This window comes from Ranitomeya variabilis, chromosome 4 (assembly GCF_051348905.1).
Source record: "Ranitomeya variabilis isolate aRanVar5 chromosome 4, aRanVar5.hap1, whole genome shotgun sequence".
NCBI classification, from domain to species: Eukaryota; Metazoa; Chordata; class Amphibia; order Anura; family Dendrobatidae; genus Ranitomeya; species Ranitomeya variabilis.
In genome coordinates this window covers 214994590-215021033 of record NC_135235.1, presented here as the reverse complement: position 1 = coordinate 215021033, position 26444 = coordinate 214994590, and the positions used below count along the sequence as shown (strand labels likewise).

The 26444-nt window shown below is 47.5% G+C and overlaps 1 protein-coding gene across 7 annotated transcripts in view; it reads left to right on the top strand.

Moving 5' to 3' along the window:
• The window catches only part of GRIK5 (glutamate ionotropic receptor kainate type subunit 5), a 291864-nt gene that overhangs the window by 249004 nt on the left and 16416 nt on the right, over window positions 1–26444 (top strand). For 6 of the 7 annotated variants that reach the window (XR_013214618.1, XM_077259912.1, XM_077259909.1 and 3 more), the window contains 4 exons: window positions 2195–2304; window positions 14152–14325; window positions 14446–14611; window positions 14751–14976. Coding sequence is in view for 5 of the 7 variants with exons in the window: in XM_077259912.1 (XP_077116027.1) it covers window positions 2195–2304; window positions 14152–14325; window positions 14446–14611; window positions 14751–14976 (676 nt within the window). In the remaining 2 variants the exon portion in view is untranslated. The remainder of the gene's footprint in view (window positions 1–2194; window positions 2305–14151; window positions 14326–14445; window positions 14612–14750; window positions 14977–26444) is intronic. The other variant, XR_013214619.1, reaches the window with a different exon arrangement.

The window sequence follows — 26444 nt, the reverse complement described above, 5'->3', positions numbered from 1 at the left end:
AGCCCTCCTCCATGTCCTCCTCATCCACACTGTCTGCTCAGCCCTCCTCCGTGTCCTCCTCCTCACCCACACTGCCTGCTCAGCCCTCCTCCGTGTCCTCCTCCTCACCCACACTGCCTGCTCAGCCCTCCTCCATGTCCTCCTCCTCACCCACACGATCTGCTCAGCCCTCCTCCATATCCTCCTCACCCACACTGTCTGCTCAGCCCTCCTCCATGTCCTCCTCCTCACCCACATGATCTGCTCAGCCCTCCTCCATGTCATCCTCCTCCTCACCCACACTATCTGCTCAGCCCTCCTCACCCACACTGTCTGCTCAGCCCTCCTCCATGTCCTCCTCCTCACCCACACTGTCTGCTCAGCCCTCCTCCATGTCCTCCTCCTCACCCACACTGTCTGCTCAGCCCTCCTCCATGTCCTCCTCCTCCTCACCCACACTGTCTGCAGCCTCCCATCTTATTCACTTTATGGCACGCTTCGCCTTCCACATTTCCTGTATATCATATGTATGCAAAGATATTTCTTATAATGCAGATCTCAGCTGCTGCAGAACCTCTTTTTAAAAAATTTGAGGGTGAGAGGGATTCCATCATTTCAACTTGATTTTTAAATGTCTGCATCATCTAAGTCTGTGTGTTATGAGGTTCTGCAGCAGCTGAGATGTATTATGATATTCTGAAGTAGCTGAGGTGTATTATGATGTTCTGCAGTAGCTGAGGTGTAATATGAGGTTCTGCAGCAGCTGAGGTGTATAATGAGGTTCTGCAGCAGCTGAGGTGTGTTATGAGGTTCTGCAGCAGCTGAGGTGTATCATGATGTTCTGCAGCAGCTGAGGTGTATCATGATGTTCTGCAACAGCTGAGGTGTATAATGATGTTCTCCAGAAGCTGAGGTGTATGATGATGTTCTGCAGCAGCAGAGGTGTATTATGATGTTCTGCAGCAGCTGAGGTGTATTATGAGGCTCTGCAGTAGCTTATGTGTGTTATGATGTTCTCCAGCAGCTGAGGTGTATTTTGAGGTTCTGGAGCAGCTAAGGTGTGTTATGAGGTTCTGCAGCAGCTGAGGTGTATCATGATGTTCTGCAGCAGCTGAGGTGTATCATGATGTTCTGCAGCAGCTGATGTGTGTTATGATGTTCTGCAGCAGCTGTGGTGTATCATGATGTTCTGCAGCAGCTGAGGTGTAGTATGAGGCTCTGCGGCAGCTGAGATGTGCTATGAGGCTCTGCAGCAGCTGAGGTGTACTAGGAGGTTCTGCAGCAGCTGAGGTGTATTATGAGGTTCTGCAGCAGCTGAGGTGTATTATGTTCCGCAGCAGCTGAGGTGTATTATGTTCTGCAGCAGTGGAGATGTATTATGAGGTTCTGCAGCAGCTGAGGTGTATTATGATGTTCTGCAGTAGCTGAGGTGTATTATGAGGTTCTACAGCAGCTGAGGCGTATTATGATGTTCTGCAACAGCTGAAGTGTAGTATAATGTTCTGCAGCATCTGAGGTGTATTATGAAGTTCTGCAGCAGCTGAGGTGTATTATGGGGTTCTGCGGCAGCTGAGGTGTATTATGGGATTCTGCGTCAGCTGAGGTGTGTTATGAGGTTCTGCAGCAGCTGAGGTGAATTATGATGTTCTGCGGCAGCTGAGGTGTATTATGAGGCTGTGTATTATGAGGTCATGCATTATCAGAGGGGTGTATTCGGAGCTTTGGAGCTTCTGTGGTGTGTATTATAATGTTCTTTGATTATTGGGGCACACAACTGTAGAACTTTTTTTTAATGTGGGGTTCTAAGCACTACATCTCAGACAATTATTGGTTTGAACAGGCAACAAAAAACTTCCTGCCAAAGTGGTTTGCGGCAAACTGCCTCTAGACTACAGGAAAAGATAAGCAGCGCATGTGTGACGCTGCTCATGTCAGGTTGTTTCTGTTTTGGAACCTATCCCCTTCTCTAGGTTTTCATGGATTGTGTTACGTAGCTCATTGTGCTCCATCAAAAATACTATTTTTTTTTCATTTTAGGCACATGTGTAATGTTACACTGTAATCTCTTCTGACAGCTAAAAACCTGCTCGATTTTGTCATTGATGAGTACACCCTTCTCACTGTGATCTTTTTCTGTATTGTACACCCGAACCCTCTCACTGTACCTCCTGTATACATATGTTCCCTCCTGTATATATTCCCATGTCTCCCACAGGGCCGGAAGCCTGGGTACTTCTCCTTTCTGGATCCTTTCTCTCCTGCTGTCTGGCTCTTCATGTTGTTGGCTTATCTGGCAGTCAGCTGTGTGCTGTTCTTGGCAGCCAGGTAATAACCCTTGTTTATCCGACCTCCCTGTGCACTGAATTGTATAACATCCTCTGTAATAAGCCTTGTGTTCTGAGATATAATCACCTCCATGTTACCAAGTTATGTGCACCTGCAAACTAGTGAATGATCCATTTGCATCCTTGATGTTATTATTTTTCCACACTCCACATATCACAATGTAATGCACGTGCCCAACCCTGTGCACCTAATATATTTTTAGATTTGCCTTCTTTTATAATATGTGAAACATACTATATGTATCCCTGGTATCTTATACAGTTTCCATTTGGACTAACAGTAATCAGATATAGAGATTTTTCTTATATATGATGAGATTATGCATACAACTATCACCATTTCTGCACACAGAAATATAGGGCCTGGTATCGTACCCATTACGGTTCCCTTAGATGTATTGGTTTTCATTTGCTATTACCAGGCACCAAAATAGCTACATTTTTCAATTTATAAACAATGTATCGTAGAATCTACTAGGTTTTCTAGCTAAACCTTATAATGTTCTAGTATTATATTATACAATACCTGTGAATGTAACTAAATATATTTAAATTTATGCAGTCATGACCGAAAGTGTTGGCACATCAAGATCTCTGGAGATGGACATGTAACCTTGAGTTTGTTGATATTTTTCAACAATTTTGGTTCCCAAGTTTACAGACAGTTCTCTTCTCCTCTTTCTGGTCTTCATGCTTAGTGTGGCACACATAGGCAGACTTTGCAAAGATTGAGTCAACCTTCCCCCTTTTTATCTGGTTTCAGGTGTGATTTTCATTTTGACCACATTTGTTACTTGCCACAGGTGAGTTTGAACTAGTGTCACATGCTTGAAACAAAGTTGTTTACCCACAATTTTTACCCAATAATTTTGCCCAGTCAATTCCTGTGGTTTTGTGTAAAATTTAATCCAATTTTTGCCTTTTTTCATCATTTTTTTGTGTTGTTCCAATAAACACAAAGGAAATAAACATGTTTTTAACAAAACATGTGAATTGCAAAAATTTTCAGGGAGAAATACTTCATATTTTGGAGCAATTTCAAGGGTGCCAACACTTACAGCCATGACTGTATATTTTGTTTCTGACATAATGCACAGGTTTTTCACATTTTGAATAGTTGGGTAGATAAATGTGAGCTATGCCTTGACAAATAAGCAGGATATTTTGTCCAGGCTGATGTTGGGTGCAGACTACACCTCCCATTTTGCTACCAGGAGACCGTGGGGATTGTTCTCTTATTCATCCGTCCTGATTACCTTATAGTCTTGTTTTTTGACAATGCAATTGACCTTTTCTCTGGAAACACAGAAATTCAGTGAATCGATTGCTTTTGTCTGACTGAAGGCAATAATTGCTCTACTAACACCTAAAAGTACTAGTGATTTGTCATTATATCGAGTGACTGAATATAAGAAAATGCTGAAATCTAAACTCTGTAAAACTCGGCGCATCACAAATACCCTACAGAATAACACATAATTGCTGGTAGAGGATCAGACACAACAGAGAAGATCTACGATTACTATTTACATTGTTTCCTTGGACGTTGTCGGTGCGCTGCATGCAAGATATTGTGCATATGACCCAATATCACCTTTATTCTTACCATACTATCCCTATCTCAGAATAGTCTACAAACTAGGGTATGGTAAGAATAAAGGTGATATTATGTCATATTCACAATATCTTGAACGCAGTACACCAACAACGTCCAAGAACCATAAGCAAACTATAATATTACAGGGTGTAATATATTTTAATACGAAGGCCCCCCTAAAAATAAGCTGATCTCAGTGTGTCCCACTTCTAACATAATCACTGATCAGTTGTGATCGGCGCAGGAAAACACCACACCAGCAAGTGTTCAGTTTCCCTGCAGCGCCACCACAGGCAAACTGAAGCATTACACAGTTCACAATTAATATAGTTGGAGTGTATGTGTAATATATAGACATGTCGGCTACTCCAGTTCAGGAGATGCACTTTGTAGCCAATCTGTGTAATAGATTAGGGTCCTAAGTGAGGGAATCCCCTGTAATAACACAGAATTCCCTTATAGGGTGTAGGAAAATTAATTTTCTAAACCAGACACCCCCTTTAATGCATAAATGTGATAGTTTTTTGCAGTATGTGGCATATACTAGCCATTCACATGTTTCAGCTAGACCTAGAATGTAGCTTCTCTAAAGTCAATGTCTGGAATTTTTAAGGGGTTCTCCCAAAATCGCAAGTTTTCTCCTATGAATGATAAAAGGGGTAACTTGGTGATTATTAGGGGTCTATCAGATGCCATCAGCTGACATCGGTGTGCCAGTCACAGACACTGCATAGTAGTGACATCATGTGTCGCCTATAGCGGTCCCCTCAAAGTCAGCTGCCAGACTCTGTGCCAGCTATAGAAAAAGACACCACACTTCGTAGGAGAGGTGGAAGATGAAAAAAATTGATCTTTTGGGTTTTTGTATAAATGTTAGAGAACAGCGCCAGAACAGTTGGACATGTTAGGGCATGCTAGGTTAGGCTATGGGTTGAACTAGATGGACTCAAAGTCTTCCTTTAAGCACGGTGGCGCAGTGGATAGCACTGCAGCCTTGCAGCGCTGGAGTCCTGGGTTCAAATCCCACCAAGGACAACATCTGCAAAGAGTTTGTATGTTCTCCCCGTGTTTGCGTGGGTTTCCTCCGGGTACTCCGGTTTCCTCCCACATTCCAAAGACATACTGATAAGGAATTTAGATTGTGAGCCCCATCGGGGACAGCGATGATAATGTGTGCAAACTGGAAAGCGCTGCGGAATATGTTAGCGCTATATAAAAATAAAGATTATTATTATTATTCCTTCAACCTTAATAACTATGTTACTATGTTACTATTATTACAAGATGGGCCCAGGAGCTGGGACATTATACTAGGAAGGGGCTCAGGATGGGGGATATATATTACTGGAAGGGGCCAGGATAGGGATATTATACCAAGATGGGGTACATTATTACTGCAAGGGGTCCAGGATGGGTGACATTATTAACAAAAGGGGACCAGGATGAAGGATATTATACTAGGAAGGGGCCCAGGTTGGGTAACATTAGTACAAAATGCGGGACATTATTACATTATGAGGGGGCATCACATATGCCTTTATAGGATTTAGAATGCTGCAAGGGTTAATACATCTGATGAACATGCAGGTGGGGGCCCAGCTCCATATTTTACACCGTGGCCCATTGGATTCCAGTTATTACATCCCTACTTTCGTAGTTTAAGGAACATCCAGAAACATTTTTATACAGCGCTCCACTATTTCCACAAATCCAGTGGACAATTAACGGAGTGGAGGCTGAGCATGAGCACCTCCTCTCTATTCTTCTATTCTTCAGAACCCCATGGTCAAGAGTCAGGTGCTCCAATCTTGGGATTGTTGGGGGGGAGGGGGTCCCATCACTTGGAAACCCAGAGATCAGCAAGTTATTTCCTATTCTGTGGCCAGGTGATAACTTGCAAACTTGAGAAAACTTCTTTTTCAACTTAGCCAAACCAGAAACTCATCTGCAGACTGAACTTGCCCCAAAATTGGTGTAGAACAGGTTAAGGCAAAAATCACATTGAGCCTAACTGAGTGCTCCAACATAATCCATCCTTATAGGGGTCGGAAGTTCACTTAGATGTAAGTGTTTAAAGGGGTTCTCCGTTGAAAACATGATATCAGCTATCCATGTCCATCTGAACGCTTCCATTTTTTTCCCTGTTACAAGCAGAGGCAGGTCAGAATCATGTCATAAAAAGTCCCATAGGGAATGAATGAGGCTCTGGATAAAAGTGATCAGTGCAGATCCCACTGATTCTTGCCGAACTTTACTGGCGGATAGGTGATAAATTGTTTTCACCGAACAATCCCTTTAATGATAACATGTTATCTCAGCCAGGAACTTCATGTGGAACTTCTTCCATGCGTTGATCAGACCTGCAATCTCTTGCAAAGGTGACGGACACGTCCGTGCGGCTGCGGAAGGTGTAAGAATAAATTGTGCTCCAGTTTACGGAATTGCTTTAGATTTACAATATATTTGACCTATTCCGATTCATATCTGTTAAATGAAAACTTGTTAGGTGGCCGAGATGGCAGAACCCGGAGGCGTGAAACACGGCTAATTTCCCTTTTACATTTCACAGTTGTTAGTTTTAGAATTTAGATCCGAGGAAGTTTCATTAAATGCAGTATAAGCAAAGGTCCTAAAGCAAGGAGGGACAGTAATAAGGTAAATTAGACAGCCGTGCGGTCCCCCATAAGTCAAATAACCGCAGGCTTAAAGATACAGTCTAGACAATGGAGGCCATTGTAAAAACGCCGGTGGCATCTCCAGAATGTTTCTTTAACCCCATAAGATGTTATGTGGTCATGAATCGACCTAGAGGAACTAAAAATCACAGATAAAAAATAACCAGGTCACTGATGGATTTTCAGTTGACTCATTCTGCAGCCAGAAGGCAAATAGGAGGCAAACGGTGCAAATTTTTTAATAAAACCCAATTACAAAAATTATTTGGTAACTAAAAATAAACCAATCTAAGTAAGAAAAGTGGATGATTTATTTAACTTCATCTATCCCCATCCTACATAAACTTCATATCTTACTGCCACCCCCAATTCTGAGCTTGTTATTCCCCTTCTAGACAGTTATTGCCACTAGAAAATAATAATACCCCAGAAAATCTGTACCCTTTTAGCCCATGAACAGTAATAATACTCTGTGAACTCCTTGTGAAGCAATAATGCCTCTTGACGGCTACCCCATGTGCTATCCCCCTTGTCTGCTGGCTCTCTCCTTCCTGTGCTGTGTTCTCCCCTCAAAGACAATACTGACATTACAGCAGGGGATCACAGAGGATGCAGTATATTTTGTGAGGTAAAATATTTTTTAAAAACAGTCAATGAAATATTTTACCTCACAAAATGAATCCACTGTGATCATCTGCTGTAATGTCAGCATTGTCTTTTGCTTCCTCCCCTGCCCAGGAGCTGCGGTATGCTCCGTACACGGTCAGACACAGACAATTTTTAAAATTAACTTTCGTTCATGGGAAAACTCCTTTAATGTGACCGGCTTCCCCTGCCTGTAGACACGTCGCACATCTGCCGCCGGGATCAGCCGAATGATTCACTGCGCCTGCGTGGAATTTGTACAGGTAAATCAGACCGCCGCCATCTTTGTGCAGACAGATAGCGGCGGTCACATTAAAACTGCGCATGCACTCCTCCTGTACAAAGATGGTGGCAGTCAGTGAATTATTCAGCTGATCCCGGCGGCAGCGTGTTCGCGACGGTGCTCCGCTGGTGGTACCGCGCAAGAGGCTGTGTGAATGTGAGTGTATGAGTGTGTGTGTGTGGTGCATACGGCGTATAGAGTGTGTGTGTGGTGTAACGGTGTTCCGCTGGTGGTACCGCGCAGTTTCCATATTGAGACACCCATCACTTGGGTGTCCCAATATGGCGGACGATGAACTTCCTCCGCTTGGAATTCTGAGATAGGATGACATCTGGACAGAACAGGAAATGAAAACATTACAAGGCAATTATATAAATTAGATTTACACCATTTTGCACCATTATGCAACCAGCAGTACACAGTTTAACAAAGAGACTGTAGAAGGCAAACAGTGCTATTTTTTTTACTGAAACCCAATTGCAAAACTAATGTTTAGCCCAAAATACATGCATTTAATTGAAAATATAGTGGTGAGATTAATAATAATAATAATAATAATAATAATAATAATGATAATAAATAACTATTATTATTATTTTATTGCTATTATTATTTTATTATTATTTAGTATTGTTATTATTTAGTAATATTATTATTCCTTAGAACTATTATCATTGTTATTATTATTTAGTAATATTATTATTATTTAGTATTTTTATTATCTAGTACTATTATTTTTTAGTAATATTAATACTCAGTACTATTATTGCTATTATTATTTAGTAATATTATTTAGTACTGTTATAACTATGATTTAGTAATATTATTATCATTTAGTAATATTATTATGAATAATAATATTTAGTACTATTATTATTATTTATTATATTAATTATGCTATATTAATTATTATTATTTTGTGCTATTATTGTTATTATTTATTTAATATCATTATTTATTATTATCATTATTATTATTACTGTTATGGTTTCAGAACTTATTATGGTTTTTATTATCACCTGGCAGCAGCATTGGAAAAGACTTGTATAATTATCGGCAACCCTTCAGATTTAAACTGCAGTACCAGCCACGTCCACAAGTGGTGCCATTTCCTGTAGAGAAAAAAAACCTTATTTTTCTCATTTGATATAACCCCACCAATGCTTCCCTGCAATTATTAATGACTGTTGATAATTTAGCTCTTGTGCTGTATAATGCCGCAATGATTAATAGGCTCAAAGGGTGACATTTGTATAAAAATATCCGTTGCACCGCCAGCTTAAACCTTTGAAAAGCCGCGATGACATTTAGCGAATTCGCTTTTCTGTGTTAGACCTTGTGGGACCGAGCGCTTAATTATGGTAAAGTGATAAAAAGGCAGAAATTTCCAAGGTTTACAGATGTGTAAGATCTCAGTTATAATGCAGATAAATATAGATAAATAGTCGTGTGCGGAGATTTCCGTCTTAAAGGCATTTCCTCCGATTGTACGCTAGTCAAGGACGACGCTGTCATTATCCCGCTTTTAGCCACAGACTAAACTATTATGGATAATGAAAGCAGTAGTCACACTTAGAGGACCGTCCAGCTCTTCTGATGTGCCTGCTTTACTAAATCTTTGTATTTCACATGAAATATCAAGGCTGGAGCAATCCTGTTGTGTTATTCCGCTGTTAATCCTCCTGAAAATGGATTTATTTAGAATTCTTCGTTACCGATTCCCCTTATTAAAGAGCCAACCCTATGTAGTTACTCCTGACAATAGGTTGTGTCCCAACACACATGTCTGGACTGGCCGACGGGAGAGCCGGAGAATCCTCCGGTGGGCCGCCACCTTCTTATATGAGCTGTACTCTAATCACTATGTACAGACAAAGGCGGCATCTGAGAGGGTTAATAGGAACCTATGTTATAGGCTGGTTTTAGTGGCTCTCCATAGAGCGGGTGGGTGGAGGTCCACCGTATCTCCACATGCAGTCTTGACAGGACCTGTGTGAGGTCAAGGTCATGTGACCATCACATGGGGTGGTAAATGCCTGGCCATGAGAGCCAGTGTGTTGTTGTGTTTTGGGAGAGGAGGAACTCCCATATAGCTCCCGGAGGAGCTAAGGACTGTGCGGAATAACTGCAGGTGAACCCTGCAGGGAATGGACTGTGTTTTGTTTGTTTTACCATTATGCCAGCAAGGCTCTGTTTATTTTAATGAACCCTGCCATCACCTGCAAAAAATTCATCACCAATAGACCAGCAGGTGAACTACTATCAGAACGGTTCCTGTGTCTATGTGAGGAAGCAGCTAAGCGTGCCAACCCATTACAAAAATAATAAAGGGAACACTAAAATCCCACATCCTAGATATCACTGAATGAAATATTCCAGTTGTAAATCTTTATTCATTATATAGTGAAATGTGTTGAGAACAATAAAACCTAAATATGATCAACGTAAATCACAACTAATATCCCACGGAGGTCTGGAGTTGGAATGATGCTCAAAATTAAAGTGGAAAATGAAGTTACAATCTGATCCAACTTCAGTTGATATGCCTCAAGACAAGGAAATGATGCTCATTAGTGTGTGTGGCCTCCACATGCCTGTATGATCTCCCTACAATGCCTGGGCATGCTCCTGATGAGGTGACGGATGGTCTCCTGAGGGATCTCCTCCTAGACCTGGGCTAAAGCATCCGCCAACTTCTGGACAGTCTATGGTGCAACGTGACATTGGAGGATGGAGCGAGACATGATGTCCCAGATGTGCGCAATAGGATTCAGGTCTGGGGAACGGGCGGGCCAGTCCATAGCTTCAATGCCTTCATCTTGCAGGAACTGCTGACACACTCCAGCTCCATGAGGTCTGGCATTGCCCTGCATTAGGAGGAACCCAGGGCCAACCGCACAAGCATATGGTCTCACAAGGGGTCTGAGGATCTCATCTCGGTACCTAATGGCAGTCAGGCTACCTCTGACGAGCACATGGAGGGCTGTGCGGCCCTCCAAAGAAATGCCACCCCACACCATTACTGACCCACTGCCAAACCGGACACGCTGAAGGATGTTGCAGGCAGCAGATCGCTCTCCACAGCGTCTCCAGACTCTGTTATGTCTGTCACATGTGCTCAGGGTGAACCTGCTTTCGTCTGTGAAGAGCACAGGGCACCAGTGATGAAATTGCCAATCCTGGTGTTCTGTGGCAAATGCCTTGCATCCTGGACTGTGAGCACAGCCCCTATCTGTGGATGTCGGGCACTCAGACCATTCTCATGGAGTCGGTTTCTAACCGTTTGTGTAGACACATGCACATTTGTTGCCTGCTGGAGGTCATTTTGCAGGGCTCTGGCAGTGCTCCTCCTGTTGCTTCTTGCACAAAGGCTGAGGTAACGGTCCTGCAGCTGGGTTGTTGCCCTCCTACGGCCCCCTCCACATCTCCTGGTGTACTGGCCTGTCTCCTGGTAGTGCCTCCAGCCTCTGGACACTACGCGGACAGACACAGCAAACCTTCTTGCCACAGCTCGCATTGATGTGCCATCCTGGATGAGCTGCACTACCTGAGCCACTTGTGTGGGTTGTAGAGTCCATCTCATGCTACCACCAGTGTGAAAGCACAACCAACATTCAAAAGTGACCAAAACATTAGCCAGAAAACATTGGTACTGAGATGTGGTCTGTGGTCCCCACCTGCAGAACCACTCCTTTATTGAGGGGGTCTTGATAATTGCCAATAATTTCCATCTGTTGTCTATTCCATTTGCACAACAGCATGTGAAATTGATTGTCAATCAGTGTTGCTTCCTAAGTGGACAGTTTGATTGCTCAGAAGCTTTATTTACTTGGAGTTATATTCTGTTGTTTAAGTGTTCCCTTTATTTTTTTGAGCAGTGCATATATATATATATATATATATGTGTGTGTGTGTGTGTGTGTGTGTGTGTATGTATTTATATGTATATGTATGCGTGTGTATGTGTCTTTGTGTGCATGTGTATACGGTATGTGTATGTATGTGTTTATGAATGTATGTATGTGTATATTTGCGTGTATGTATATGTCTGTGTATATATCCATGTTATGTGTATGTGTGTTTATATGTGTGCATATATATGTGTGTATATACTGTATGTGTACATGTGTATATAGAGGTGTATATTTATATGTGCACATATGTATACATGTTCAGATTATGTATTAGTCGTTGCCTGATGAAGAGACCTGAGTAGTCTGGAAAGCTTGCAATTTGTTACCATCTTTTCAGTTAGCCATTAAAAGGTATCAACCACTGAGGACTCTCAATTCTAAATATTTTTCTGTAAACATGTATGCATTTATGTGTATATGTATATACATGTACATGTATTTACTGAAACTGACATGTCAAAAGAGCTGATGAGACCTCTTTAGGGTATGTGCCCACAATCCGTAAATGGTGCGGGTTGGACACTCGTAATTGTGCAGTGTTCAACCTGCAGCATCCAGATGTTACAGCATAATGAGTGGGATTTTAAGAAATCCCATGCCCACTCTGCGTCCAGAGACGCCAGTGGCTCACCCCCGGAGACGGACATGGGGCGCGTCTTTCCAGACCGCAGCATACCAATTTCACCCATACAGTGTATTGGATGCGGTGAATCCCCACGGTTCAGTGATCACATGCGGATTCACCTGCATTCAGTAGACGGCAGCGCTTTGGATGCAGCGAGCATGCACTGTGTCCAAACCATTGGGAATATGCCACCAATATCAGATGGGTGAGAGTCAGACTCTCGGCTTCCCCACTGATCAGCCCATTGCCAGGGCCTCAGCGCATCGGTAGTGGGACAGCGCCATACACTGTCTAGTGGCCATAAATGGTACTGCTAGATGGATCCCTATTGTTTTGCATTGATAAGCTAACCTAAGCACAGGTCATCAAAATTAAAGACCTCCCCCAAAGTTCTCCACCATATTTAAAGGGTTTCTAGAATAAAAAATAAATAAATAAAAAAAGAGAAGATAATCTACTATATAATTGTCTAAGGGTCACTTCCGTCTGTCCTTCTGTCTGTCTGTCTGTCACGGATATTCATTGGTCGCAGCCTCTGTCTGTCATGGAAATCCAAGTCGCTGATTGGTCGCGGCAAAACGGCCACGACCAATCAGCGATGGGCACAGTCCGGCGGCAAAATGGCCGCTCCTTACTCCCCGCAGTCAGTGCCCGCTCCATAATCCCCTCCAGTCAGCGCTCACACACGGTTAATGGCAGTGGTAACGGACCGCGTTATGCCGCGGTGTAATGCACTCCGTTACCGCTGCTATTAACCCTGTGTGACCAACTTTTTACTATTGATGCTGCCTATGCGGCATCAATAGTTAAAAGATCTAATGTTAAAAATAATAAAAAAAATAAAAAATAGTTATATACTCACCGTCCGTTGGCCCCTCGGATCCAGAACCGGCCTTTCCCGCTCCTCACGACGCCCCAGTGACCGCTCCATGCATTGCGGTCTCGCGAAATGATGACGTAGCCGTCTCACGAGACCGCTACGTCATCATCTCGCGAGACCGCAATGCACTCTTGGGACCGGAGCGCGCGAGGAGCGTCGGTAACCGCTTCGCCTGGATCCGGGGCCAACAGAAGGTAAGTATATAACTATTTTTTGTTTTAATTCTTTTTTTTTTATAGGGATATGATGCCCACATTGCTATATACTGCGTGGGCTGTGCAATATACTACGTGGGCTGGGCAATATACTACGTGGGCTGTGCAATATAATACGTGGGCTGTGCAATATAATACGTGGGCTGTGCAATGTACTACGTGGGCTGTGCAATGTACTGCGTGGCCTGGGCAATATACTACGTGGGCTGTGAAATATACTACGTGGGCTGTGCAATATACTACGTGGGCTGTGCTATATACTACGTGGGCTGTGCTATATACTACGTGGGCTGTGCAATATACTATGTGGGCTGTGTTATACACTACGTGGGCTGTGTTATACACTACATGGGCTGTGTTATACACTACGTGGGCTGTGTTATATACTGCGTGCGTGGGCTGTTATATACTACGTGAGCTGTGTTATATGCTACGTGGGCTGTTATAAACTACGTGGCTGTGTTATATGCTATGTGGGCTGTTATACACTCCGTGGGCTGTGCTATATACTACGTGGCTGTGCTATTTACTACGTGGGCTGTTATATACTACATGGCCGGCCACGAACAATCAGCAACAGGCGCAGTCCGGCCGCGAATTGGCGCGGGATTTGAACCACGCTTCGCTAATTGGTCGCGGCTGGCCGAATCCTGTGTATTCAATGTATTATTCTAAAATCTTCATAAATAAATTACATACATATTCTAGAATACCCAATGCGTTAGAATCGGGCTACCATCTAGTTATAAATAAACGCCTAAATACTTTTAATGAACAAATCATATAGTTTTTTCTAGAGAAGTAATTGCTATGGAAGTAAAATGGCCGCTGTTTGATTACACTGACAGAAACCTGTGCTAGAATGTTAGAACGACAGACCGCGAGCATGTGCAGTATAAACTTTGCTGCTGTGAGGGAAAATACTGCATCATTAGTCCTACAGTCAGGTCCGTTGGTGACATGACCCTCACCTTTACATTGCTTTATTCTCAGATTGAGTCCTTATGAATGGTACAATCCGCACCCATGTCTGCGGGAGAGACATCACATCCTGGAAAACCAGTACACGTTGGGGAACAGCCTGTGGTTTCCTGTAGGAGGGTTTATGCAGCAGGGGTCAGAAGTCATGCCCAGGGCGCTGTCTACACGATGCGTTAGTGGAGTCTGGTAAGTTCGGAGCCCATTGATTGCCTTGTAGGTTCCCCCATGGCACCAGCAACCCTAAGCTGCTCTCCTAGTTTTGCCTCTCCAGGATACAGGCCATGTCATCCAGTGTCTCTCCTCTAGGTGGGCCTTCACTCTCATAATCATCTCTTCCTACACTGCCAACCTCGCTGCTTTCCTGACTGTGCAGAGAATGGAGGTCCCGATTGAGTCCGCCGACGACCTTGCAGATCAGACCAATATCGAGTATGGAACCATTCATGGTGGATCTACTATGACCTTCTTCCAGGTGGGTAAACTTTCTATCAAAGTCAACTGCTCCCTTAAATTATGTCTTAAATAAGTGTCTGTATGTGTAGGGCCTTCTTGAGTTTGATGGTACAACCTCAATATCTGATTCCAATTTTAATTTTCCGTTCCATCGACAGAACTCACGGTATCAAACCTACCAGCGCATGTGGAATTACATGAACTCGAAGCAGCCCAGCGTGTTCGTGAAGAGCACAGAAGAGGGGATTGCACGCGTACTAAATTCCCGTTACGCTTTTCTGATGGAGTCCACCATGAATGAATACCACCGTAGGCTCAACTGCAACCTCACCCAAATTGGGGGCTTACTCGATACCAAGGGCTATGGCATTGGGATGCCGCTAGGTGAGTGAACGGGACTGGCTGTCCTTTGGTCTAACCAATCAGGCACATTGGTAATCTGTGGCTACCAGAGAGGAACCGTAAGAGTCGCCTCTTACCTGACTCTTCTTTTGGTGCAACGTCACATGTGCCATCAGGTAAGAAGGTGGATTCTCATAGATTCTGTCCAGCAGCAGCAGATTCCTGATGTGTCCAATGGATGGACTGGGTCTTGCAAATCGATTAGCACCAACTCTACTTGGTCATCATTCCTTGAAAACGATTTTTCCAGCTATTCCCAGACTAGGTGCAATGCTTAGACCAATGAAGATCTGATCACTGGGACTGCCACTGCTCTCATTTGACTATTTCCATACCTCCCATAAAAAGCAGTATGAAGCCGCAACGTTTAGCCCCGTCCACTTATTCTCCCAACATGTTGATGTACAGGGAGTATTGGAAGTAAGTCGGTCCCATTGTGCCGCTATTTGGTGCCATATTATCAAGAGCATTTCCATTTGGAACACGGCACCATTTTTCACGTTGAACAGGAAGCATATAGACGTACGTAAGACCCCCACAGACTACTATGAGTGTTGCATTACACCTAGCATCTTGTACAAGCTGTAATACAGAACTGAGCATGGGCTCTTAACCCCGGGGGCACATTAATGCATTTGCAGAATAATAGATCTGTGAAAAATAAGGGATTGTTAGAGAATGTATGCATAAATTAGCACTTAAAGCCCATGATTAGGAAAAAGGGCTAGCAGCTTGTTGTTGAACCCTTTCCTCCCTAACCTTCCCCCCTGCTCTCCATCATATACAGCAGTACCTCCCCATGCTTGGTGCACCGTTCTGTAGAATGATCTCAGGATGCCATTGATTCCATAATTTATTAAATGGGTAGTATTTTTGGGCACCTTTTTTGCAGTGTTATTTTGGCGCTGTATGGTTTACACGTACACTGTGTGATTTTGGAACAAATAGGTACCCCGAAAGAGGCATCAATAGAAAGTTCTGAACATGGCACTATGCAGGAGTGTGACTGTAGTGGGTGCACCGGGTGCATTTGTCCTTGAATTCCCGAGGTCTTCTGGCCCATATGAACAGACCGATACTATTTAAGGGGAGTCTTGTCACCCCCAAAATGCATATTAAACTATCCATACATTTATATAGGGGGCTTAGCCCCTTTACAGATTATATCAGCGCTACGTTTTAGAGGTACAGTGCCTGAGAAACTGACTTTTAATTAAAATGCAAATGAGGGGTCTCCTGTGCACCCTTGGTGTGGTTATGCCCCCACAATTTGCAGGACTTATGCCTTTTCTAATTGTTATTTCTGCCCGAACTTGGCCCGATTGTTTCCACATGCGCACTGACACTGCCTGAGCCTGAGCCATGGACGAATGGTAACAGTGGGCATACTCCTGCCTGGCTACTCTCTGAAGTGAGCAGTGGCCACAGAGAGGAGCCAAGGAGGAGAAGACATCCGCTCACACTTTGTGAGCACTGGCCCTGACACAGTGAGCACATGACTGGGTTCAGACTTTGTCAGTGCGCAGGCACAGTTATTTGGGATGCAGTACATGCACTCAGAGCAGCAAAGACCGTGCCGTGGCATGCCGGGAGTTAAGCGGAATATCCATTTCGAGCCTTGACTACATCTGTATTGTCAATAGCGTAAATCAAGCGATTCCTCGAGGGGGTTAGCGTCTAAATTCTTGCCGAGACGTCTTCTCTAATTTTGATGTACATCTGTCTGATCGAGTCACAATTTGCATTAACCCGCAGGAGTCGACTGCTGCATTTAGTGTCAATCAGTAGCAGGGAAAAGGGGGGATGGGTTTCCTCCTCTTCTGCCTTGGGCTCAAAAAAAAGTTCCGAAAATTGAATGTGACCGGGTCTCGCTCACAGCACGCCATCCTCTAGAATGCAGACACAATGCGCTGCGCTCACATCAGCGATCACCGCACTTAATAAGTCCAGCGGCATAGTATCTCCTTGCAGAAATGCTGCACTCCCATAATGCACCATGACACTGCATAACCACTATGCACCTGGACTCACACTGTGCGGAAATATTGCTCCCTCCAGACCCGGCTCCATGCTCCGCTGATTTCTCCACTCTCGGCCTGTGCATTAAATGTCCCAAGTTTGGTGGTGATGGATGACCCGGGTGGTTCGTCTAGTGCTATTCTCCAGAGCTTGGCAGGCTTTTCAATCAAATTGCCACCCTGCCACCCTTGTGATAGGAATGATGCCTGCCAAGAGCAGAGGCGACATACAATATACTGCTTGCTGCAATGTAACGTTGGGCTCGATGTGAAGAGCTCGGGCTCCCTCTTGTGGAATCGATTACATGACTTCAGACCTGTCTAGTACATTTTCAGATTCAATGAGAATTAGTGTTGAGCGATACTTTCCGATATCGGAAAGTATCGGTATCGGAAAGTATCGGCCGATACCGTCAAAATATCGGATCCAATCCGATACCGATACCCGATCCCAATGCAAGTCAATGGGACGAAAATATCGGAATTAAAATAAACCCTTTATAAACTTGTAGGTTCATTCTACATGAAGGAAAACAACTAAGAATAATGTAGGATGTATTGGGGGACGTGGCGGAGACATTAAAGGCACAGAGGTTTAGCCCAATGTAATAGAATAGCAGGATTTTGGGGTTTTTTTATGACGTTCGGCGGTAGAAAGATTTTGACTATGTTAATTTTTTTTACTTCTCCCACACTTTCTTCTTCATTATCCTCATCATCAGCTTCTTTGACATCAACTTCTTCACCTTATTCATCTTCTTCTTCATCTTCTACCTATTATTTTTTTGGTTACATTGTTCATATTCTTTTTATTTTACTATTATCTTCATCATATTCTACTTCTTCATCATATTCTTATTTGTGACAGGCATTCCCGTAGTTGTTATCTATAAAAGTTTGAAGATTACACCTTCCGTTCTGCCTGTCACAAAAGAGTTACATTTGTCCGCGTTCAGTTTGGCCTGCAGCATCAGGCTTTATCCAGGGGCACCACGAGGAGGAACGGACTCACCCCCATACACTGCTTAGTCTTCTTCTGCTTATAATTTAGATAATATTTTTTGCTCTGATATTTAGTGTTATGCTTAATGTTCTTCTGCTCTTTGTTCTGCAGCCTCTTGTTCTTCTGCTTCTCGGTCTTCCAGGTCGTCGTCGTCTCCAGGGTCGTCGTCTCCGGGGTCGTCGTCATCGGGGTGGTCTTCAGGGTCGTCGTCTCCGGGGTCGTCGTCATCGGGGTGGTCTTCGGGGTCATCGTCTCCAGGGTCGTCGTCATCACGGTGGTTGTCGTCTCTGGTGTCGTCGTCATCTTAGGGGTGGTCTTCCGGGTCATCGTGTTTAGTCTCTTGAACTTGGAAATGTAGCAGAAGGGACAAGAAGGCTGAGAAAATGCCGAGAACCAGCTGATGGAACTGGAACTCGGATGGCTACCCGAAGGTCCAAGAGCCAATGGAACTACCGAGGACCAGCTGACGTTACTGGAACCCGGTTACTAAGCAGGAGGTACCCGTTCCTGAAAGCACTACCAAGGACCACCTGACGTTGGTGGAACTCGGATACCCAGAGGGAGGCACCTAAGCCAAAGGCTCTGCCCGGAACCAGCTGACGGTACTGGAACCAGGATGGGGAGCAGAAGGTACAAGAGCAAAAGACACTGCCGAGAACCAGCTGACGGTGCTGGAACCCGGATGAGTAGCCGAAGGTCCAAGAGCCAATGGAACTACTGAGGACCAGCTGACGTTACTGGAACCCGGTTACTAAGCAGGAGGTACCCGTGCCTGAAAGCACTACCAAGGACCACCTGACGTTGGTGGAACTCGGATACCCAGAGGGAGGCACCTAAGCCAAAGGCTCTGCCCGGAACCAGCTGACGGTACTGGAACCAGGATGGGGAGCAGAAGGTACAAGAGCAAGTGTCTGCGTGGCTTTTGCAGGACACGATGCCGGCTGCACAGCAGGGGAACAGCTGGCGGTGCTGAACCCCACTGACACATTGGCTGGTGTTTTTCTCTGTGCAGCTAGCAGTACCGGGCCCCAACTGGCGGTGTTGGAGCCCGGGGTCAGCAGGAGGAGGAGATGGAGCAGAGTGTAGGCCGAAGCCTGCACTGGCGGCAGCTTTTGGGTCTGTTGTGCCTGCGTGGCAGTTGCAGGACACGTTGCCGGCTGCACAGCAGGGGAACAGCTGGCGGTGCTGAACCCCACTGACACATTGGCTGGTGTTTTTCTCTGTGCAGCTAGCAGTACCGGGCCCCAACTGGCGGTGTTGGAGCCCAGGGCTCTGCAGGGGGAGCAGAGTGTAGGCCGAAGCCTAATTGAACCAATTTCAAAGGTAACCTTTAACCCCCCCTCAGGGGTTACAAAGTAGAAGAGCCACAGCTTATGCAGCAGTAGTGCTGCACAAGTCAAAGGTTGCTCTTTTAATTTCGCTCCTTGCACACGCTGAATGAAACACGTATAACATTTAGCCCTTTAAACAGTCAAACTGTGTTGGAGGCGCGAGTTCCCTTTGTAATGAGACGCAGCACAGATGTCAAGAATCCCACCTTGGTGCTGGGTGCAGCCTCCTGAGCGTTGTTATTTGCTGTACAGGAGTCTGCGCTGTCGTGTGATCCCCTGGCCTAGCGCTGTTAGCGCTGCCCATGTTCTGGCATCATTTAATGTCGGCCGGTGCGGTTCGCGATGACCATGAATCCCAGCCCCGCAGTGTCTTAACATTGTTAAAACACTGCGGGGCTGGGATTCAGGGCCTGGCGCAGCACATATGTTCGCCTCTCGCACTCGGGTCCTTACACCCGCTTCAGACTGTGCGGCGTCATCTGATCCCTTATCGCATGCCACGGCCATGAAGCCGCACAGTCCGCAGAAGGCGGAAGGAGATGAGGGACAGGCGAACTGATGCACTGATCATGCCCGTCAATCACACCCTCGCAGTCCCAATAAATAAGACAACGAGGGGCGTTGTGTGGGTCAGGGCGGCCGCAGAGGCGCAGGCAGCCAAACAATGATGCCAGAAGACGGGCAGCGCTACCAAGGGGGTTGCAGCGTGTCATTACAAAGGAAAGTCACACCACCGGGACGGTTAAATGGTCACACAGAGGACACATTTTAGACGTGTTTTCAGTTCCACATGTGCGAGGAGAATACGTTTATGAGCCACCTTGCACACATGCAGCATTACCGCTGTACAAGGTGACCTTTAAAACGTACAAACGCCTGGGGGAGGGGGGACAGGTTCCCTTCAATTTCAGTTCTTGTGTCTGCGTGGCTTTTGCAGGACACGATGCCGGCTGCACAGCAGGGGAACAGCTGGCGGTGCTGAACCCCACTGACACATTGGCTGGTGTTTTTCTCTGTGCAGCTAGCAGTACCGGGCCCCAACTGGCGGTGTTGGAGCCCGGGGTCAGCAGGAGGAGGAGATGGAGCAGAGTGTAGGCCGAAGCCTGCACTGGCGGCAGCTTTTGGGTCTGTTGTGCCTGCGTGGCAGTTGCAGGACACGTTGCCGGCTGCACAGCAGGGGAACAGCTGGCGGTGCTGAACCCCACTGACACATTGGCTGGTGTTTTTCTCTGTGCAGCTAGCAGTACCGGGCCCCAACTGGCGGTGTTGGAGCCCAGGGCTCTGCAGGGGGAGCAGGGGGAGCGGAGTGTAGGCCGAAGCCTGCACTGGAGCAAGTTGAAAGGAAACCTTTAACCCCCCCCCCCCCAGGCGTTTGTAGCTGGAAGAGCCATCGTGTACACCACTAATGCTGGAAAAGGTAAACTTAGCTCTTTTAATTATGGTCCTTGCAGATGCTGAACCTAACACTTATGAAATGTGTCCCCTCACAGCGTTCAACCGTCCGGTAGTTGGAACTTTCCTTTGTCATCTGACGCAGCACAGCCGTCAATTTTACCCCCTTGGCGCCGTGCGCCGCCTCCTCAGCGTTGTTTGAATCTGTCCCGGAGCCTGCGCTGTTAGGTTACCCCTTGGCCATGCACACATTTTGCGCTGCCCGTCTTCTGACATCATTTGCTGTCAGGCTGGCTGCGCCTGTGTGGGTGCGCTGTCCGAGATTCTGCCTCGCGGTGTCGTCTAATGTAATCCCACCGCGGGCCTGGGATCCGTGGCCATGCGCAGTGCATATCCTCACCTCTCACTCCCCTCCCTACGGCTTCTTCAGACTGTGCGGTGTCACGGCCGTGGCATGCTATTAGGGATCAGCTGACACCGAACAGTCTTTAGAAGCCGTAGGGAGGGGAGTGAGAGGCGAGGATATGCACTGCGCATGGCCACGGATCCCAGGCCCGCGGTGGGATTACATTACACGACACTGCGAGGCTGAATCTCGGACAGCGCACACACACAGGCGCAGCCAGCCTGACAGCAAATGATGTCAGAAGACAGGCAGCGCGAAATGTGTGCATGGCCAAGGGGTAACCTAACAGCGCAGGCTCCGGGACAGATTCAAACAACGCTGAGGAGGCGGCGGCGCACGGCGCCAAGGGGGTAAAAATGACGGCTGTGCTGCGTCACATGACAAAGGAAAGTTCCACCTACCGGACGGTTGAACGCTGTGAGGGGACACATTTCATAAGTGTTAGGTTCAGCATCTGCAAGGAGCACCACGAAAAGAGGCACTTTTTCCCTTTGCATCATTACTGCTGCACAAGGTGGCTCCTTCAGTAACAAACGCCTGGGGGGGGGGGGACAGGTTCCCTTAAATTTAACTTGTTGTGCCTGCGTGGCGGTCGCAGTACACGTTGCCGTATACACAGCAGGGGAACAGCTGGCGGTGCTGAACCCCACTAACACATTTGCGAGGTGTTTGGCTCTGTGCGTACAGCACTTCTGGACGGCAACTGGCGGTGTTGGAGCCCAGGGACAGGTGGAGGAGGAGGAGGTTGGAGGAGGTAGGAGGGATTGCCACACACACAGCAGGGGAACAGCTGACGTTACTGAACCCCAATAACAGAGGAGGGACTGTTGACTGTGCGTACAGCACTTCTGGACGGCAACTGGCGGTGTTGGAGCCCAGGGACAGGAGGAGGTTGGAGGAGGTAGGAGGGATTGCCACACACACAGCAGGGGAACAGCTGACGTTACTGAACCCCAATAACAGAGGAGGGACTGTTGACTGTGCGTACAGCACTTCTGGACGGCAACTGGCGGTGTTGGAGCCCAGGGACAGGTGGAGGAGGAGGAGGTTGGAGGAGGTAGGAGGGATTGCCACACACACAGCAGGGGAACAGCTGACGTTACTGAACCCCAATAACAGAGGAGGGACTGTTGACTGTGCGTACAGCACTTCTGGACGGCAACTGGCGGTGTTGGAGCCCAGGGACAGGAGGAGGAGGAGGAGGTTGGAGGAGGTAGGAGGGATTGCCACACACACAGCAGGGGAACAGCTGACGTTACTGAACCCCAATAACAGAGGAGGGACTGTTGACTGTGCGTACAGCACTTCTGGACGGCAACTGGCGGTGTTGGAGCCCAGGGACAGGTGGAGGAGGAGGAGGTTGGAGGAGGTAGGAGGGATTGCCACACACACAGCAGGGGAACAGCTGACGTTACTGAACCCCAATAACAGAGGAGGGACTGTTGACTGTGCGTACAGCACTTCTGGACGGCAACTGGCGGTGTTGGAGCCCAGGGACAGGTGGAGGAGGAGGAGGTTGGAGGAGGTAGGAGGGATTGCCACACACACAGCAGGGGAACAGCTGACGTTACTGAACCCCAATAACAGAGGAGGGACTGTTGACTGTGCGTACAGCACTTCTGGACGGCAACTGGCGGTGTTGGAGCCCAAGGACAGGTGGAGGAGGAGGAGGTTGGAGGAGGTAGGAGGGATTGCCACACACACAGCAGGGGAACAGCTGACGTTACTGAACCCCAATAACAGAGGAGGGACTGTTGACTGTGCGTACAGCACTTCTGGACGGCAACTGGCGGTGTTGGAGCCCAGGGACAGGAGGAGGTTGGAGGAGGTTGGAGGAGGTAGGAGGGATTGCCACACACACAGCAGGGGAACAGCTGACGTTACTGAACCCCAATAACAGAGGAGGGACTGTTGACTGTGCGTACAGCACTTCTGGACGGCAACTGGCGGTGTTGGAGCCCAGGGACAGGTGGAGGAGGAGGAGGTTGGAGGAGGTAGGAGGGATTGCCACACACACAGCAGGGGAACAGCTGACGTTACTGAACCCCAATAACAGAGGAGGGACTGTTGACTGTGCGTACAGCACTTCTGGACGGCAACTGGCGGTGTTGGAGCCCAGGGACAGGTGGAGGAGGAGGAGGTTGGAGGAGGTAGGAGGGATTGCCACACACACAGCAGGGGAACAGCTGACGTTACTGAACCCCAATAACAGAGGAGGGACTGTTGACTGTGCGTACAGCACTTCTGGACGGCAACTGGCGGTGTTGGAGCCCAGGGACAGGTGGAAAAGCAGAGGAACACAATGTAGGCCGAAGCCTGAGAAAGTCGAAAGGGAACCTTTAACCCCCCCCCAAGGCGTTTGTAGCTGAAAGAGCCAGCTTGTGCAGCACAAAAGATGCAAAAGGAAAAGGTGGCTCTTTTCATCATGCTCCTTGCAAACACAGAACTAAACACTTATAAAATGTGTCCCCTGCAACCGTAAAACCGTCCTGGAGGTGGGACTTTCCTTCGTAATGTGACGCAGCACAGCCGTCATTCCTACCCCCCCGGCGACGCGCACCGGCTCCTCAGCGTTGTTTGATTCCGTCCCGGAGCCTGCGCTGTTATGTTATCCCGTGGCCAGGCACACTTAGCGCTGCCCGTCTTCTGGCATCATTTGGTGTCAGGATGGCTGCGCCTGTGCGGCCGCGCTGGCCGAGAGCCCGCCTCGCAGTGTCTTCTGATTTAATCCCACTGGGGGCCTGGGATCCATGGACATGCGCAGTGCATATCCTCACCTCTCACTCCCCTCCCTACGGCTTCTTAAGACTGTGCGGTGTCACGGCCGTGGCATGCTATTAGGGACCAGCTGACACCGAACAGTCTGAAGAAGCCATAGGGAGATGAGTGAGAGGTGGAGGTTCAGATATGCACTGCGCATGTCCATGGATCCCAGGCCCCCAGTGGGATTAAATCAGAAGACACTGCGAGGCGGGCTCTCTGCCAGCGCGGCCGCACAGGCGCAGCCATCCTGACACCAAATGATGCCAGAAGACGGGCAGCGCTAAGTGTGCCTGGCCACGGGATAACATAACAGCGCAGGCTCCGGGACGGAATCAAACAACGCTGAGGAGCGGGTGCGCGGCGCCGGGGGGGGTAGGAATGACGGCTGTGCTGCGTCACATTACGAAGGAAAGTCCCACCTCCGGGACGGTGTTACGGTATCAGTGGACACATTTTATAAGTGTTAAGTTCTGCGTGTGCAAGGTGCTAAACAAAAATAGCTACCTTTTCCTTGTGCAGCATTACTGCTGCACAAGGTGGCTCTTTCAGTAACAAACGCCTTGGGGGGGGGGGGACAGATTCCCTTACATTTCAGTTGTTGTGTCAACGTGGCGGTCGCATGACACATTGCCGGCTACACAGCTGGGGATCAGCTGACGTTACTGAAACCCAATAACACTGGGTCGTATGTTTTGACTGTGCAGACGGCACTTCTGAGCCTCAACTGGCGGTGTTGGAGCCCAGGAATTTAAGTTCAGGTGGTAGAAAGATGAACACAACAGGAGACCTGGATAACGTATACAGTGACCTAATTATTTAATCAGGAGGAGGAGTGGCAAATTCCTGCGAGATCCAGGCCTTGTTCATTTTCAGGAAAGTAAGCCGGTCAACGTTATCGGAGGATAGTCGCATGCGACGGTCAGTTAGTACACCACCTGCAGCACTAAAGACACGTTCCGATAATACACTGGCCGCAGGGCAAGACAGCACCTCCAATGCATACTGGCTTAGCTCTGGCCATGTATCGTCTGGGAGTACAGCAAGAGGGCAAGACATGTAGTCTGTCACCATCTGACGGAACCGTTGCCTCCTGCTGACTGAAGCCGTCTGTGATGGTGTAGACTTTTGTGGGGGGCACAGAAAACTGTGCCACAGTTGGGCCATACTGGTCTTGCCTTGGGCAGAGGCACTGCTTCTGCTCCCTCTTTGTGCAGAGCCTCCACCACTGCCTGGACGCACTGAGCTGCTTTGGAATGCACTAGCAGAACTTCTCTCAGTTGGAATGGAGAAGATGATGGAATTGACCAGTGTGTCTTGGTACTCCCGCATTTTTCGCTCCCGGTTCAACGGTGTGATGAGGCTTTCTACGTTGTCCCGGTAGCGAGGATCGAGGAGGGTGAACACCCAATAATCAGACATGTTGAGAATGTGGGCGATGCGGCGGTCGTTTCTCAGGCATTGCAGCATGTAATCCACCATGTGCTGCAGACTGCCAACTGCCCAAGAAACGCTGTCCCCTGCTGGAGGCGTGATCTCTGCCTGCTCGTCATCACCCCACCCTCGCTGTACACACTGAGTACTGGACAATTCGGTAACTCCCTCCTCTGGACGGACGTCTTCCTCCTCCATTGACTCCTCCTCATCCTCCTCACAAACTGTCCCCTGCCTACGCGTTTGTGAGGAACCACGTGGCGCTGACTGTCCAGAAGATGATGGAAATGGTGAATCCTCATCCTCCACCTCTTCCACAACATCATCCCTTAGCGCTTGCAGTGATTTTTCAAGCAGGCAGATAAGGGGGACAGTCATGCTGACTAGTGCATCATCTGCACTCGCCATCCGCGTGGAATAATCAAAGGGACGCAAAACCTGGCAGACGTCATTCATAGTGGCCCACTCTGTGGTTGTGAAGTCTGTACGGCGCTGACTGCGACTTTTTTGCGCCTGAAGCAGCTGGTACTCCATTACAGCTTGCTGCTGCTCACACAACCGCTCCAACATATGTAACGTGGAATTCCACCTGGTAGGTAGGTCACATATGATGCGATGTTCCGGCAGGCGGTGTCGGCGCTGCAGAGCCGCAATGCGCGCTTTTGCCGTGCTGGAACGCCGCAAGTGAGCACACTCTAGGCGGACCTTGTGCAGCAGTGCATCAAGATCCGGATAGTCCCTCAAAAAGCTCTGCACGACCAAATTGAGCACATGTGCCAGACATGGGATGTGAGTGAGGTTGCCGAGGCCCAGAGCTGCCACCAGATTTCGGCCATTATCACACACTACCATGCCTGGCTGGAGATTCGCTGGCACAAACCACACATCGCTCTCCTGCTTGATGGCATTCCAGAGCTCCTGCGCTGTGTGGCTACGATTCCCCAAAAAAATTAATTTCAACACGGCCTGTTGACGTTTGGCCACGGCTGTGCTCATGTCGGTCGTAACAGGTACACGTTCATCACGGGTCCATGTGGAGGTGGACTGTGACGGCTCCTGCAGCGATGATTCTGAGGAACTGGTGTAAGAGGAGGAGTCAATGCGTA